This window comes from Acomys minous (genome assembly GCF_964271855.1).
Source record: "Acomys minous genome assembly, chromosome: 13".
Lineage (NCBI taxonomy): Eukaryota > Metazoa > Chordata > Mammalia > Rodentia > Muridae > Acomys > Acomys minous.
This window is the reverse complement of record NC_140495.1, coordinates 48,449,481-48,467,792: the sequence shown is the minus strand read 5'-3', so window position 1 is coordinate 48,467,792 and position 18,312 is coordinate 48,449,481. Positions and strand designations below refer to the sequence as shown.

General features: G+C 38.8%; 1 protein-coding gene and 1 long non-coding RNA gene across 6 annotated transcripts in view; both read right to left on the bottom strand.

Moving 5' to 3' along the window:
• The window catches only part of TCF12 (transcription factor 12), a 262,121-nt gene that overhangs the window by 68,243 nt on the left and 175,566 nt on the right, over nt 1-18,312 (bottom strand). For all 5 annotated transcript variants that reach the window (XM_084752921.1, XM_084752922.1, XM_084752923.1 and 2 more), the window contains exon 7: nt 1,678-1,813. In XM_084752921.1, the coding sequence (XP_084609047.1) occupies nt 1,678-1,813 (136 nt within the window). The remainder of the gene's footprint in view (nt 1-1,677; nt 1,814-18,312) is intronic.
• LOC311581042 lies at nt 5,361-17,108 on the bottom strand. Its single transcript, XR_014773648.1, has 2 exons — nt 17,068-17,108; nt 5,361-7,593 (listed from the first exon to the last, which is right to left on the bottom strand). It is a non-coding gene; the product is annotated as an uncharacterized lncRNA (long non-coding RNA).

The following is an 18,312-nucleotide window of genomic DNA, read 5'->3' as shown; positions in this document are numbered from 1 at the left end:
ATAACTGATATAAAAAACAAGGCTGTAAAAGAGGAGTATGAACGCTTACTACTTATAGGGGTCCTTTCTGCATGATGTTCTGAACACAACACTGTGAATGTATTAGATGCCATTGCATTGTATACTTTCCTATCAGTAAGTTATGCACTGTGAATTTTACCTCAGTTTCAAAGGAAAAGTAGAGAACAGAAGTAATGAGTATACAAACAAACAAACAAACAAACAAACAAACAACAAAAATTCCCACTGGGCTTAGGCTCACAGAAATGTTAAAGTTTATCCCGAGTGAGTGACCTACTATTCTTATGTCTGTGATGTCTTTTGAGCCTGTGTTTTTATGTTGAATTCAGGATGAGAGCCACAGATGAGCAGGATTATTTCCTGTCATTTATAAATCCCTTCTGTAAACCGTTCAGTACTATCTTCATTTATATTAAAAACTCAGGTGTTAACAACAGAACATAAAACTTCCATTTAAGAAGAAAACATTTTTTAGTTAGAAGAAAACTGGGCTAAATCTTCTCAAGGACCAAAATATTGAATTGTTTGCTTAAAATCTATTGAAATTATGGGTTCAGCTAGGCGGTGGTGGCGCATGCCTTTGATTCCAGCACTCAGAACTCTGAGTTCGAGGCCAGCCTAGTCTACAGAGTAAGTTCCAGGACAGCCAGGGCTACACAAGACAAAGCCTGTCTCAAAAAACAAAAACAAACCAAACAGGCCTCACACGGCTGCCTATGCAAGACCCGAAAAACAAAAACACCAATAGACATGTTAACATGGAAGGAGAAAACTCCAAGAGCCTTTACTCTACACGAAGAGCTGGGGAATGTGAAAGCAGAAGGGCTCCCTCCCAGGGAGAGCTCCTCCATCAGCTACCAAACGCTGTACACATGAAGGTAACGTTACATGGACTGAATAAGTTATATTTGTATATTTAGGAATATATTCCATGATTCTGAAAGCAAGGTGGGGGCACATGGATGGGATGAAAGGAGAAAGGGAAGGGAGATATAATTCAAAAAATAATTACACATAAAATTATGTCTTTAAGGTGGCTCTAAAGCAGTGGCTCTATAGCACACTAGGCTCATAGTGATGAAAATTATGGTTTAAATATTGAATTGCCATCCAAGACTACCTACAGTTAGTTAAATCGTGAATACTAAGTGGATGCGCTCTTTGCAACAGTGAGAACCATGACAACTTTATTCATTATGTATCTACTGCATACAGGATGGGTATCCCTTAGCTAGAACACATGTGGCTAGATGTGGTTTAGTCTCCAGATCTGGACTGTCTGTATAAACATAATGCAGTGTCTTGGGGACAGAACCCACATGTAAAGATTAGGTTCACTGATGTTTCATATACCTTCTTATCTACATAGTCCGAAGCTAATTTCATACATATTTCAGTGTGCTCTATGGCCATGGAGGTGACTAAGAGATTTGCTGTGGTATAATGTCAGTATTGAATAGGCCTCATACTTCAGAGTACTCTGGATTTTAGATTTTTGGATCAGGAATAGTCAGCCTGTATATTATTTGTATGTATGTATCCCCAACACCCAAATGATAACTAAGAAAGTACACTTCTTCTCATTAAAAGCACAGCCAGTACCGACTGAAGAGTGGGCACCCGGGAGACAGAGACAGGCTCTTCTGTGTCACTCACCTAGGGCTACAGAGTCATGGAGCGGCCTTCTCCTAGAGCTTGTGGCAGAGAACGAGTAGTAGGGCGTTCCAGGTTTTCCTGACGACGACAGCTGTGCTGGGCTTCCAAGTCCCAGGTCTTGTCTCAGGAGACTAGACTATAAAACAAAGCCAAGGACAAATCATCTTCTGCTAATGACCAAGCTCACTGCTTCTGAGTTACCGACAGTACTTTTATCAGTGCTTTTAGAAGGAATCAGTAAGTTCAGTAAGTACTGTCAGAATGCAATTAGGTCACTGTTTTTAGAAGGAATCAGTAAGTTCAGTAAGTACTGTCAGAATGCAATTAGGTCACTGTTTTTAGACTCTAGTCTCCCCTCCCCTCCCCCACTCTCGTTCCCTTGCCTGCCTTTTGCTGTTGTTTTTGTTAAAGGTTTCTGATTTTTGTTTTAAAAGACAGTTTCTCTGTGTAGCCCCTGCTGTCACAGAACTCATTCTGTAGACCAGGCTGGCCTGACCTGAGAGAGATCCACTTGCCTCTGCTTCTACAGTGCTGGGATTAAAGACAAGCCCCACTATGCCCAGGTCCCTTGTCTGCTTTTTAGTAATTATGCTCATTATTAGGTTTGAAACACATTTTGGTGACAAAGTAAGTCTATTTTTTAATCATAGGAATACTTTTTAGGAAAGGTTTATTTATTAAGATTTATTTACTTATTACATATACGGTGTTTTGCCTGCAGGCCAGAAGAGGGCACCTGATCATATTATAGATGGTTGTGAGCCACCATGTGGTTGCTGGGAATTGAACTCAGGACCTCTGGAAGAACAGACAGTGCTCTTAACCACTGAGCCATCTCTCCAGCCCCCCCAAAATGTTTATTTATTATGTAAGCAGTGTTCTGTCTTCATCTTTGCCTGCACACCAGAAGAGGGCACCAGATGTTATTGTAGTTGGTTGAGACATCATGTAGTTGCTGGCAACTGAACTCAGGACCTTTCGAAGAGCAGCTAGTGCTCTTAAACCTCTGAGCCATCTCTCCAGATGTCATAAGAAAACTTTTGTACATGCTTGAAGGCTTTCATGATCTCGCAGGCAGCTGATTCTGTTTTTCCCCTTTTGCTTTTTGGATAGCTCTTATCCTTTGAAGAGTGCCCATATTTATATGACTACCTCTTCTTGCTTTTTTCATTTGTCTCATGACATGGAAGGTGGTGGTGGTGGTGGTGGTGGTGGTGGTGGTGGTGGTGGTGGTGGTGGTATCTTGCTCCTCATCCCTGACATGGTCCTCTAGTCTCTCTTTCACTTTGTTAGGTTTCTTACAAAATGGCACAGAGCACAATGCCTCCGATGCTTTACGGGACAGACCACCCACCATGCGAGCTGAAGGGTGGAAGTGGTCCTGCTTCATGGCTCTTCCCTCCGCTCCACATGCTGTTTTGTCCTTTCATGTCAGACTTGTTCAGTTTATGCTTGTTGGTTTCCAGTACAAGACTTACGATATATCTCAGATTCTCTGATAAAAATGCATCTTATTTAGCCCATAATAATTATCCACGCCTGCCTTCACAGTTAAGGAACACATTGGCCAAATTTCCTAACATCAAGGCATTCAAAATACGAGAAATCCATCAAGAGGGCAAAAGTTGGGGATATAGCATAGGTCCACCACTGAAATTTAGAGATTCAGTAGCTCTAAGCACTAATTTGGTGACCCCCATTACAAACAAAATGAGGTTATAGTTGGCAGCACCTGGGCCTGAGGTTTCTGGCAGCTGAAATGAGACAACGACACTATTGTGAGACAAGGAAGGGAAAGTGACTTTATTGGGGAAGGGTAGTGAAAAAGGACCTCAGGATGCTTTCAGGGAAGAAAACAAGATTCCTCCAGCTTCTTACTACTCTCCTGCTATATACTTAATACCGTCCTGTCATCTTCATGTTCTTAGTCCTCAGTACTAACCATTGTAACATGCTAAAGGAACAGAAAGAGTGAGCAGAACAGCTGCTGGGAAGAACAGCCACTAAATTCCAGTCACTGCCTCCAACCCAACAGTCAAGACAAACTAAGTCACATGACTTTTCTTACTGTCTCAGCACTAAAATATATTACCTTATTCACACATTAAAATGAACTGTTTGACAGTTTCCTAGCAGTGGAACTCGGTACACTTATCTTGTACAATCCTTACTCCAGATCACTGCCTCACACCTGAGGGAAACGGCACACCCCTACTATAGTCATTCCTTTCCTCGCCGGCCCACACATACTAAGCAGTAATTCCTTATTTTATTCCTTCATCCTATGACAACCACCACTGTTTTCTTCCTCTGTGGATTTACCCCTTCTGCTGGCCATTCCACGTAGATGTAACCACATACTATGCAACCGTCTACACACGATTTATTTTACTTCGAATGACAACTTTAAAGTTTATTCATCATATGTGCGTGCATGTGTGTGTGGTAGGGTGTTGTGAACATGAGTGTAGGTCCACAGGAGTCCAGAAGAAGGTACTGAACCCCCTGGAGCTGGAGTTAAAGGTATTTGTGAGCCTGCTGATGTGGGTGCCTGGAAATGAACTTGGGTCCTCATCAAGAGCAGGATGTGTTCTTAACTACTGAGCCATCTCTCCAGCCCTTAGCTCTACTAGTTTACTGTGAATTCCTTAAGCATTCCTAAAGAAAAGGTCAAATTACCTACAAACAAGAATAGTGTTACTTCTTTGCTTTTCTAGAATTTCCATTGCATTGCTGACTATAAGAGATGAAAGCAGACAGCCTTGCTTTACGGAATGCTTTCAATAAAAATGCTGAATATGTGATCGGTCATTTTTCATAAAAAATACCTTTCGTAAGTTGAGGGAGCTCTTTATTGTTACCTTGTTTTTTTCTTAAAAATTCTATGTATGTGTATATGTGTATGTGTGTGAGCTCATACATGCACACAGGCATCTATAGAGAGCATCTAAACTCCCAAGACAGAATCATAAGCAGTTGTGAGTGACTTGGCATGAGTGTTTTTAACCACTGAGCCTCCTTTCTAGCACCTTATCATGAAAGGGTGCTGGTACTTGTTTTTGTTTTTTTGTTTTTTGTTTTTTTTGGAGGGGGAGGGGGACAGGGTTTCACAATGCAGCTCCAGTATAGACCAAGCTGCTGCCTCTGATTTGCAAGTGCTCCATAACTGGAAAAAATACTAGATTTTTGTTAGATGACCCCCCCAACTCCCCCCCCCCATCTTGGCCCAAGTCAGTTGAGTGATTTTATGGTTTGTTTTCCTTAACACTATTACTGTGGTAAGTTATAACGATCAATTTTCATATGTTAAACTATTCTTGTATTTCTAGGACAAACTTACTGACCATAGTGTCTCATCCTTGTACTGCTGTCTTCAGTGTTCACTCAATAGATGGGTTTTTGTATTGATACTCAGAATGGAGAATGGTCTGAAAGCTCACTTTCCTTTGGTGCCTTTGCTTTGGTGCCAGAACATTGCTGCCCCTAATGAAGGCAGGGAGTGTTTCAGAAGCAGCAGTCTCATTCCACTGTACTGGAGGTCATTTGTCTCTGGGCTTTTCTTGACTGCAAGGACTTCTATTACTGATTCTTGCTTTTCTGTTTAATTTCTGAGCCAGTCTTGACAGTGTATGTCTCTAGAAATTTGTTCATTTCATCTAGACGATGTGTTGACATGTAACTGCTTGTAGTGTTTATTTCTTCCTTTTATTTTCATGAAATCAGTAGTGATTTTTTTGCTTCTGATTTATTATTTATCGAAAGTAGGAACACATTTCTCAACTTCATTGATCTTTTCTTTTTTTATTTTTTATTTCTTTTTTTCTTTACTTTGCTATTTGCTCCAAACTTTATTACAAAAAAAGCATTAATTTTTGCTTTCTCATTGATCTTTTCAAAGAGTCAACTTTTAATTATTTTAAAATGATATGGTACTGCATACAACCCACACTGGTCCAGAACTTACTATATAAACCAGGCAGAACTCAAATCTGTAATTCTGCTCAGCCTCCCAAATGCTAGACACCGTATTTCCCTAAGGACCAATTTTTGACTTTATTGGTTTTCTCTATTGTCTTCTAGTCTGTTTTGTTATGTCTGTTCTTACAGATTTTTCTTTTCTTTCCTTTTCTTTTTTAACCTTCAGTTTAGACTTTCTTCCTTTCTAGTTTCTTTTTAATTGTTATTTTATGTGTATGGGTGTTTGGTGTGCACATGTTCGTGCATCATGTATGTGTGAGCCTTGCTCCTAGGGAGGCCAGCAGAAAACATCAGATCCCTTGGCACTAGAGTTACAGGCAGTTGTGAGGCACTATGACTCAAACTAGGGTCCTCTGCAAGACCAATGGCGCTCTTTACCACTGAACCACACATCTCCAGCCCCATCTCTATGTTCTAGCTCCTAAAACTGCAAACTTAGGGTCCTTAGTTGAGTTTGCTTTTGTACTTGCTGAGTGCTAAAGGTAGTCCTGAGCTTGTGATTGTTCCTCCTGAACCCTTAGGAAGGACACACGGCCACCCAGGCAGCTGTGCTTTGCTAGCATACTTTCTTTCTGTGCAGGTGCTTCTGCTACGAATGTCCATTTGGTCATCACCTTTGCTTCATCTCCTACATTTGCCATGTTGTCTTCACTCATCTCGAGTGTTAGCTTCTTTAAAGCTCATGTGCCAATACTGCAGCACACATGAAACAAAGTACTAAAATCAGCATCTTTCAGAAATAGTCTTAAGAACACAGTGTTCTTCAGATTCCTTAAAAGGCAAATTCTTTTTCTGACAGAACTGATGTATTTCTTCATGAGGGAGTAAAGTTTTTAATTACCAAGTATTATGGCAAAAGACTATACAGCATTAATGAAATTATTTAGCATTAATTATATAAATTCCAAAAGATACAACATTCAACTGGCTAGAAGAAAAAAGTGTGGTAAGACATGAGGGAGAAATAATTTTATCTTAAAATAGGTTCTATAAACAATGATAAAAAAGGAGAAAATGAAGAATTTAAATGTAAACATCACACATATATGTCTCTCCTATTTACATAACAAACTCTTAGCTATGGATCTTCTGATGACACTGTTTGAGAGAGCAGGGACCTAGACATCATTGTCTCTACAGATGTTATGCATACATTTTAATCACCACATCTGTTTTGAAATTTTTTCTTTTGCCTTTGACAGGCAGATGCACCATTTAAAAAATAGCAATATCAGTTTATATAGAACATATGATCTCCACATGCTTGAAGGCACAGGGCATGAACCTCTAAATTTTCTTTTAATAGGAGTGCTTTTTGCTCAATGTCAGACTGATTGCCATTGATAATTTTATCAGTATTTTCTCACATGGAAGACAGAGGAAGCTGTTCATTGAACATATAAAATAATTACATAAGAGGCAGACATGAATATGTCTCTTGAGAGACCTTTTATACTGTTCTTGCTATATAAATTCTTTCAAAAAACAATCTTTTATTGATGAAAAAGTGTATGTGTATGAGTGCTCTGCCTGCATGTATTTATGGGTACAACATGAATTGTAGTGCGTAAGTATGAAGGATGACTTACTTATCACAGAACATTGCTTTCATTTTTCTCTTTCCTCTGTACACCACTGTGGATGTGTGTGTGTCTGTCTTTATATATGAAGAAGTAAGATAAATGGTACCCTAATTTTCTGTTTCTTGGGTGCATCACTTCTTGTCCTATGAAATGATGTGAGGTTTCAGAAGACCAGGTCTTCCCTGAACTCAAGCTTGTTGGGTTGTAACTTACAATGGCTAAAGTAAGACTAAATGTAGAGAGAAGAGGTGAGTGGCAAAACACTGGAGGGAGAGGTAACAATTAAGAGTCTGAATCCAACCTGGGTGTGGTGGTGCATATCTTTAATCCCAGCACTTGGGAGGCAGAGGCAGATCTCTTTGAGTTCAAGGCCAATCTGGTCTTCAGGATAGCCAGGCTACACAGAGAAACCCTGTCTCAAAAAACAACAAAACACACACACACACACACACACACACACACACACACACACGAAAAACCAAACCAAAACAACAAAACAAAACCTCTGAATCAAAAAAATATGACAGACACAAGCTATATTAGACTAAACCATGAACAGAAAACCATCATGTCCTCCCATGATTCAGCAGGAGCACATGCTCCACTGTGAAGAATACATACGGACTGTGCACACTGTTAACTGATGGAGCTTGATGAATACATAGTAATGTATAGTAATGTATAGCAATGTACCCCTTACCTTCCTTTTCTTTGGGTCCCTACTTTTTCAAAATAAAAGCCTTGAGAAAACACCACCACCAAAGACTCACTAGTGGTATTCCCAATGTACATCCCAGTAAACTTTACAGCATCTTATCTAGGTCAGGTGAGAAAGGCTCTTCCTTCATGCAAGACTCGCTACTGTACACAAAGATGTTAACTTGACAATTTTTAACGAATTTCTAAATTACTCTGTAGTCTAAATCCTAAAGCTGAGTTATCTATGGAGGACAAACTGTGACTTTGTAAATGTACATAATGAAAAAGACAAAACAAACTTCTTAAGGGGGAAAATGATTGCTTGACTACTGTTGATAGCCTTTTCATTCACTAGAGACAAAGCTGGACAGGAAATTCGCTATCTTGTTTCGCCATGATTGCTGACATAAAAAATATACAGAGGCTGTTGTTTCTCTCAGCTGTCTGAAACATAGCAATAACTGTTTCCCTTGTTTTTAAACTCTGTTATGACTCACATAAGTAAGCCAAGTAAACATAGTAAAGGCTGTTTCCTTAACACTTCAGATCGTTAACTTATCCTGTTAACTAAATACACCCGTTTCACACTGAAAGAAATAAAAAAAAAAAAAACTTTAGGACACAATCTCACCTGAAAGGACTTGACAACAAGCAAAGTTATGCCTTATAAATAAACAGAAAATGTTTAAGTAAAAAGCAAGATTACAAAAGCCTTATATTTTGGTAGTATACCAGCAATAAAATCATGTAGTTTTCTCTTATTCCTTAATCATGTAGCTAACACCAAAGCAAACATAATGAGCTATTTTACTTTTACTCTCCTAAAATAAAATTGGACACCAGCTCATATTATTGACTTTTCTTCCTGCTTTAAAACAAACGAGATGCACTATTGATTACCACTGATCTTGGCCTAGAGGCATCTTAAACAGAAAGAATACTAATGTCCCAGAGGGTAGAGAAACAGGCAAACCAGTTTTATTCATCCAAGTTGTCTTATTCGGAGCAGAATTAAGATTCTGAAATGAGATAGCACTCATTTCTTATTACACTGTTAGGGGAAAAAAACCTTGTTCATAATCTTCTAGAACTTCATCTGTAAAAGATGTACTTAACAATACTCAAGGAAAAAGTCATCCTTTGAAGTGCTAAGTCATATAGAAAGCCTCTAGGATGTAACATTTGGAATTATATATGACAAACCAGTAAGCAAAAAGTTCTTTATAAAGAACTTTAGTAATCTATCTGAGATACATCTTTAAGGTTTCTCTCCTTCTTCATGAGCAATTTACATTGGCTCTCAAATATCAATTTAAGGAAGCTTTTTAGTGTGCCCCTGAAAGCTACGTAAAAGAATAAAGTAATGGGCTTCGCCAACATCATTTCTTAATGTAAACTCCTGTTGATTAGACTGGAAAAGACTATGAATGTGATTTTTATAGGCAGGAAAAGAACACTATTCAAAACAGTAGCTGAAAGGATTCAGAGTCACACAGCAATAGTATGGGCATTCGTTATTTTTACAAGGGAAAATATACGCAGATGGTAAATGTATGCTTGCTTTTTCACACAATTTTTTTTAAACCACTAAATGGATTAGATTGAATGCTTACTAAATATACTCATATCTATTCCTAGCTTCAAATTAAATAAGAGCCTAATTAACCCTATGTCAAAAACTGTAAGCACCAGGCTGGGAGTGGTGACTCACACCTGTGACGGTGGTACTTAGAAACTGAGATGAGAGGGCTATAGCAAGTTTGAGGCCAGCCTGGTCTGTAAAGCAAGATCCCATCTTAAAAACAAAAAAGGTAAACATCATGTTATGGTTCAAAACTTGAAGTACTGAGTCCCTATCACTAATTTGTATTCTTGGAAAGTAAGGTTGAGAATACTAGAGTCACATTATCTCAAAATATTTCTGCTGTACATGGCTATGCAACGTCTAATTTCCTGCCTCCTTTACATAAATGAAATGGTACAATCTTAGTACATAAAGACAAGCAGCTGTTCAAAACGTTTGTCTTTTCAAGGAGGGAACATGCTTAAACTACACAGAGAAAAAGACAAAGTTCTACCACGGCAACAGCTCCATTACTGGCACTCCAGCACCTCTTTTCCTGCTCTCATTGGATGATCAAGGCACAAAATTGTTCTCAGTGCACAGTTAGCAAAAGGTTACAACAATTTTTAAAAATCTATTTATTGTATATGAGTGCTTTATCTGCAGAAGAAGGCATCAGATCACATTGTAGATGGTTGTGAGCCACCATGTGGCTGCTGAGAATTGAACTCAGGACCTTTGGAAGAGCAGGCAGCACTCTTAACCCCCTAGCCATCTCTCCAGCCCCAGCAATTTTTCTTTTATGTGTACTTCTTTCATTTTCAGAACAAGTCATAGCAGTTTGACTGTAGCTCCACCTGAAGTTTCAGAGATTACGACAGGTGAGTGTGGGGTGGCCAAGAAGTCCCTTACTTCAAGTTACACGCAATGCAAGCTCTGAAATTGTGAGAACTCAGGGCAAACAATAAATGGGCTTTAATAAATCAGTCTGTTGATTGTCTACAAATGACTACAAACCAGACTGTAATAAATTTTAACTTTGGCAAACATTGACATTTATAAAGTAATTGTAGTAAGATGCTAATTCATTTACATTGAACTTTCAGGGATGTCAGCAATTATCTATAAGCTACTGAAGAATTCTGTCCTGAGAATCTCATCAGATAGCGACACCCGTGCTGGTGGTTATCATTCTGAGAACAAAGGATCCTGAATGAGTAATCAATAGAACTGCAAAAAAACCCGAGGCGTTAATTACCACCCTCACAAGTGTTTTGTCTAAGACAAGATTTCATTAAACGCTTTGTGTAACCTGCATAACTTCAAGTCATTACCAACACTTTGTACAGTGTATTAATTCAGGATGGGAGCTGGGAAGAAAGCATATACAGGGAAACGGTAACAGAACCTGAGCTGCTTCAAATGCCTTCCTGGGTCAGCAACACACAATCGCTACAAGTAGCCAGATTCTCTAACGTGTTTAAAAATCTTATCTTCTCAACATGAATTCTTGAAATTTTAATTGTCGTTTTCTCTGCTTTTAAATGTCATGCAGGTTTGAGAAGATAATTAATCATCCATCACATGCATCCTGCTTAAGCAATTTGCCCATTTCTGCCTTAAAAAGAAGATAAACTGGGCTGGAGAGATGGCTCAGAGGTTAAGAGCACTGACTGCTCTTCCAGAGGTCCTGAGTTCAATTCCCAGCAACCACATGGTGGCTCACAACCATCTATAATAGGATCTGATGCCCCCTTCTGGCCTGCAGGTGTACATGCAGGCAGACCACTGTATATAAAATAATAAATAAATAAATGTTAAAAAAGAAGATAAACTTACCTATATGTGACTAAGTTTCTAAATCATATCAACTAAATAGCCCACATTTTAAAACTTCCTTTAAGTATCAGCAACAAAAAAATTTCATATCTTAATAGTTAATTTTTAATGAAAACTTTCAGCCTTTCTCCCAAATTTTGCACTAGGAAAAAAAAAAAACTATCAGAGTAAGAAATGTAAGTTGTAGATCAATTAAGAAAAACTACTTGGTGGGCATGGGATGTGTTGGCAAGTGCCTGTTTGACATGAGAAAAACAAAAAAACAAAAAACATAACAAAAAACTTCCTAGAAAAAAAGCTGCAGGAAGACAAGCTAAAGTCATCTGAATATAACAAGTATTTAAGTAGTTACAAACACGACAAGACAACTTTTTAAAAAGGATTTTTGCAGGTTGTAGAAGGTATTGCACTTGCAAAACATCACTCCATGGACTTAATAAAGGAATACTCAAATAGGATTGGTAGTGACCACAGTCCAAGTGTGTTTTCTTTTCATGAGTTGGGCCATGTTGTATCCCAGGAGAAAGAATACTGGTTCTAGCCAACCCATCCTAATAATGAGACCCAGTAACATTCCCTCATTCCTCAACACACCTCCTTTCAAGTAACAAGTTTTTCTGAATTTAGAAACTTTCTGCTTTAACAGGGCCCTGTGGATGTTTTGTGCCACCATACCAGTACAACCAGGAGCTTTTTCTTCGGTGAATATTAAAGAGTCAACTGTGGCTACGTAAAGAATCAGCGTGGGTTTGGTGACAGTGATATGGGGACATCCTAAGGCTCTGGGAGCATAATGATGTCCTAAGACAACTGCTTCAAAGCTTTCTCACGGGACCAGTTTTAATTCAGTATACCTGAGGGTAACATCTAACTCCACCGAGCATTAGCCATGCATTTAGCATGTAATATAGTTTACAAACCTACACCAGGACAGCTTAAAGACACTGATATTGCTCTGGGAAATCTCCTATCTCCATGAATGCAGAAGACAGTACAATAAACCTAGCCCAACTTCAACAGTTGATAACACTGTGTTATTGCTTGTAATAGTTACATCTTGATTGTCAATTTGACTCGATTAAGACCATCATAAAAACACATTCTTGGATGTCCATGATAATGTTTCTACAAAGGGTTAACTGAAAAGGGAGAATCCACCTTCAGTGTGCAAACCAAGAGTCCATGAGCTAATGTTCCATGTTGAATAAAAGGAGAAAGTGAACGGAGTACTGAAATCCATCCTTCCCAGCTCCCTAACTGGATAGAGCGACCTGCTTCATACTCCTCCGGCCATTCCTTCCTCTTCAGGACGGCCTACACTCTCAAAGTGCGAGCCAAACGTATCTTCTTCCTTTAAGTTGCTTCTTGTGTGGTATTTGATCTCAGCAATGAGAAGTCACTAACAAAAAAACCACTATTTTGCCATTTCCAAGTATTCAAAACGTATAATAACCTTTGAAACTATAATAATCTATTTATGTAAGATTTACTGTGTAGGTACAAGTTTTTGAGTGTTTCAAAGTATTTATCTGTCATTTTTTTACAGCCAATAGGAACAGTTTTTCCTTGACAAGAAACCCTTACAAAAATCTATTCTCATTGGTGAAAAATTCTGTTTATTAGCTGGTACTTTAAGATTTCCCTCCCACAAAATTTGTTTTACTATGCTGTTCTAAACTCATGAAGCCCAGATCAAATTACATGGCTCAGATCTTCAAAATGTTTCTGACTATTGTGTGTCTTCGGCCCTTTCAGATGCTACTTCAAGAGAGGCTGCCACAGGTAGGGCTGGACTGTGGGTCCTCTTCCATCTTTCCTGGCTCCAACAATTCCCCAACAGCCAATCTAATAATCCACTTCTCAAAAGATAGTGCTGTAGCACAGTGAGCACTGAATTTGTAACTTGTGGGACTATAAAATCACTATAAGAATAAGAAGAGATAGCTTACGTGGGCATGCCACAGACTGACATGGTCAACAGGCTGGCAGCCAGCTCCACACACTCTGTAACTCAACAGTGGTCATTTCCATGCACTATAGACTGGTAACATCTTTCTACTACAGTGTCAAGAGTTGTGTAATAGTGAAAGAGGTGGTCAGACCTGCTAGATTTGTACATTTCCTATCTGGGTTCATTACAGAATCTGCTCTGCTTTTGATAATAGTTTTCCATTAAAATATTAAATTTATTTCCTGAACAGATACATGTTTCTGGTAATTTTTATAATCAGAGCTTGTCAGTTGTGGCCAGTGTTATACTAGCCTGTTCTTTTCCAAAGAGGATTAAAGATGAATGTTTTAATGGATAGCTCCGTTCTTTCTTTATATAACAACAAACCTGTGGTGGTTAGAAAGAAATGTCCCCACATTTTCAGGCATTTGAAACTTGGTTCCCAGTCTCAACTTGGGGGGTGATGCTTGGGAGGTTTAGGAGGTGTGATTCTGCTTGTACCAACAACCTCTATGCTTGGGTCTTTTCTCAGTTTTCTGCGTTCCTTGAACTATGTGCCCACCTACATATAAATACAACACTGGCCTTCTGTTATTAGTATTGCTTTGAAATAAATAGTGAAATTATGGCAAGTCCATTCTTTGCAAAACTGTTTCAGTGTCTTTTCTGTTGTTGTTTCTTCTTTTCTTCAAGACACGGTTTCTCACAGAGGTCTACCTGCCTCTGCCTCCTGAGTGCTGGAATAAAGGTGTGCACCACCACTAACTGGCTATTTCAGCTTCTTAATATTTTGTCTTTAATTTAAAAATTAGTTATATTTATTTCTTTATTGTGTGTGCACACAGGAACATTTGAACACACACACAGGGGTCAAAGAACAACTTGTGAGAGTCAATTCTGTCTACTTTGTGGGATGCAGGGACAAATTCAGGTTGTCAGGCTGAGGAGCTGTTACCTGCTGAGCAATCTCACTGCTATTTTCTATCTTTGAAAATGAACTTTTAAGTATTCTTGTCAGTATCTATTAAAAAGTCTGTTGGAACTCTGATGGGAGCCATAGTAAATGTGGGAAGAAATAAAATGTAAATAATACTCTACATATTCACAAGATCTTTTAATTTCTCCCAGTTGTGTTGTGTATTTTCACTGTTAAAGCCTCACATTTTGTGAAACTTATGTCTTGATGTCTTAAGAGTTTTAGAATTATTTTAGTGTTGTTATTTGTGTTTGTGCCTTTATGTAGTTCATATGTGAGCACATGGAGGTCAGAGAACAACCTTTCAGAAGTGGCTTTCTCCTTTCCACTGTATGGGAGTCATTACACTTAACATATATGGTTTAATGATTGATTTCTTGTTGGCTTCTACCTTCATGTGGTCAGAGAACACACTCTGCATTTTCAAACGTTTGTACTCTCTGACACTGATTTTATGAGCTGGTATACAACTCATACCTGTAACTGTAATTACCAAAGCCCTTGAAAGAAACTTGTATTTTTTTTTAAACTCTTACATGTAGAGGTCTGTAAATATCAGTAAGGTCAAGTTGTTGAGAGTTAATTTAGTTCTATTATTAAGATTTTGTACTGTTATTTTTTCCATTGCTGAGAAAAAGACCTTCAAATCTTGTTTTTTGTTTTTAATTTTACTTTATTGCATTGACTGTTTTGCCTGCACACGTCTGTGTGCTACTTGAGTGCCTGGTGACCATGAAGGCCAAAAGAAGTTGCTAGATATGAGCTGCTGTGTAGGAGCTGGGAACCAAACCAGCAGACAGTGCTCTTAATGGCTGAGCCATCTCTCCAGCAGCTGAAGTCCTCAAATCTTCGTTTATATAAACTTATTTGTAACTCTACACATTTTTTCTTCACTTATTTTTAAGTTCTCAATCTGTGTGCACACAGTCACATTTTCCAAATACTCTCTTTTTAAAAAGATTTATTTAAATATATAGTGTTCTGCTTGCATTTATACCTACACAAGAGGGCACCAGATCTCATTATAGATGGCTGTGAGCCACCATGTGGGTGCTGAGAACTGAACTCAGGACCTCTGGGAGAGCAGCCAGTGCTCTTAGCCTCTGAGCCATCTCTCCAGTGCCAAATATTTTCACTCTCATCACTTCACAATACAAGGCCTATATATAAACAGCAAAGAGCTATCTGCATTTTTAAAGTTCTTATTCTTAAGGGTTTAGTAAGGAACTTAGATAAAATCTTGAACTTCTGGTGGGGTGAACTAACAGTGCTTTCTTTTAAGGTTCTGAAATTTTTATTTAAGCGTAAAGTGAAAAAAAATATTTGTATATCGGAAAAATTATCACAATGATGAAATATTTTTCAAGTCACTAGATAGCTTAAAAGGTACTGTGCCTGTCTGTCATTAATAAAAATGGCATAATTATCCTTTGTGCTGGATCAATTAAAAATTCAATTGCACAATGATCTATCAGTCCTTCCAGTAAAATTACTACACCCTTTTCCATTTAGTGGCCCAGCAGTTCTGTGACTGAAGGTAATATGAGAAGACTCATTTAGTAATGTGTATTACATCATCTTAGCGTGAAGAAGGCCCATCAGGCGTTATTAAGTTAGTGTGAACCTTGGAGAATGTTAGCCACAGTTTATATACATTAACAGTAGAGTTAATGTCCCTTGGAGGATGCGGTTGAAGAAAAACAGTAAAGGTGGCATTTGGATACAATTTTGTACTCACCATTTATATTCCCTTGTATTTTTATCACTTGTGAATATATATGACAAAGTTGCAATTAGTTAAGCATAGTTTTTGCTTTTCTTGTCCATTAAAACACACGTTATTTGGAATACAGCTTTTTCTTTGAATGAATATGCCTTTCTTTTTGTTCATCATCATTATCATCAACATATTACAACACGTGGTCTTGCTTTTTTGGCCACGGAGACTCAGAACGTAAGGCTTTTCCTGCGTCAGCGTCTGGAGAGTCAGACCTACAGCAGGCATCACCATGCCCCACGACACCTTCATTTCAGTAACTTGAATTTCCTGAGCCTGTGCTCAGGACCCAAATCAGCTGGCACTGCTCACCATAATTTCTTCCAACAGTTGCTGCACAGTGAGAGCTAGGGAACAGCGATAAATAGCAGAACCATTGTTCTTTCCACAGCAATGAACGCTTTTGTCTTCACTGATGCTGTCTGTCCTTGCTGTGACAACACCTTTTCCCTGCTGTGCTATACTACGGAGTTCCTCTCTAGGGTCATCCATCTCCTGGGCTGTGAATTTCTTAGAAACTTATCTTTCTCACATGTGTCTTACGCTCTGTTGTTGTGCCTTCTGTAAGTTTGCTGCTCTCTTTGCCATTAAACCTCTTGCTTTCTATAATGTTTGTGAACAGCTGTCCAATAGCTCCTTTTAATACTCTTGTAAATTCCAGGCTCCTAGGATGTGGGATAAGTAGGTAAACTCTCAGCCTATTCTTCAGACAAAGTCATTAAAGGTGAAGGACATTGGAGCACAGACTAAGAATGTGAGAGGCTCTTGCTGAAGTAGAGTCACATGACAGTTAACAACTTCAAGCATCAGTTGAGGTTCACTACTTGCTCTGTATAGCCATGAAAATTAACCCTGGAGAACACCTGCTTCCTAATCTGCATGTGGGTTGCTGAAAAGACTCAACTTGAGCTTTTTTGTTTTGTTTTGTTTTTGTTTTCCAAGATAGGGTTTCTCTGTGTAGCCTTGGCTGCCTTTGAACTCACAGTGAACAACCTGCCTCTGCCTCCTGAGTGCTAGGACTACCATGCCCGGCTTCAATATGAGCATTTTAAAGCACTGCAGATCTTAGCAATGTCAATATAAGTTTCCTCCTTTATCAAATTGGGAACTTCAATCTCATCTCTCAAAGAACGCATTCTAGAGTTTCTTTAGGCACATGTCAAGTGTCAGCCTCAATGCTCTTACAAATTCAAGCATTATTAGCTAAAACAAAGTTTTGACGTAACACTAAGACACCACATCAGTCAATTTGAGAACCAAGACCAAGTGACTAATGGGCAGGCAATGTACAGTGTGGGTGAATACATTAGACAAAGGAGTAACTCACACTGCAGATGGGACATCACACAACTCAGAGTGTCATGCAATCTAAAACTGACCAACGGGTTGACTCTGAATTTCCATTTCAAATTTTCAAAATGACGCTGACTATGAGTAATTGAAACCAGAGGCAGGGAGGATTTTTACTTCTTTATTTCAAAGACTGGCTCTTACTTTGTAGCCTATGCTGGCTTCAAACCCAGCAATTCTCCTGCATCAGGCTCTCACATTCTGCGATTATAGGTTGGGCCACCATATCTAACTCATAAAGCAACTGTATTTGTTGTATTTGTCACTAAATCTGAGTATGTATTAACTAGAACATTATTACTAGTGTGCATTAAGATGACTCAGAAACTCATGTCTTAGATCAGACAAGTCCCGTGAACATTACTTTTCTCGGTTTGGTTTTTGGTGTGTGTGTGTGTGTGTGTGTGTGTGTGTGTGTGTGTGTGTGTGTGTGTGTGTGTGTGTGTGTGTGTGTGTTTTGGGGGGTGGGCTTGATTCTGAGGGGAATCTGAAGGTACAAGTTTTCAGAATTCTATTTAAAAAATAGTGAAAAAGGTGACCATTAGCAAAAATACGTGATGAAGAACCTGCAAGGGGGGAAGAAGGTGCCCAGATGGAAGGCAGCTGAGGTCTGAAAGGCTTGGTGAGCCGTGTGACGGGAATGAAGGCACTTCTCATGGCCACAGCACAGCCCCCAGCACGGCACACTCACGCTGCACGTGCTAACTCTGCACTGCTTGTCTCAACAATGTGCTTTTCCTACCAGGAAAAGTAAGAACTTATTTCCAGACGTGAGATGCAATTTAGAAAGGGGAAACACTCTGTCTACTTTGTCTCCAATTAAATGTAAACTAAGAAATCTAAAGCTAAGAAAATTGAAGAAAGAAAACTATTTCAAAATGGGGCGATGGAAAAAAGATATGTTGAGCTCCTAAAAAT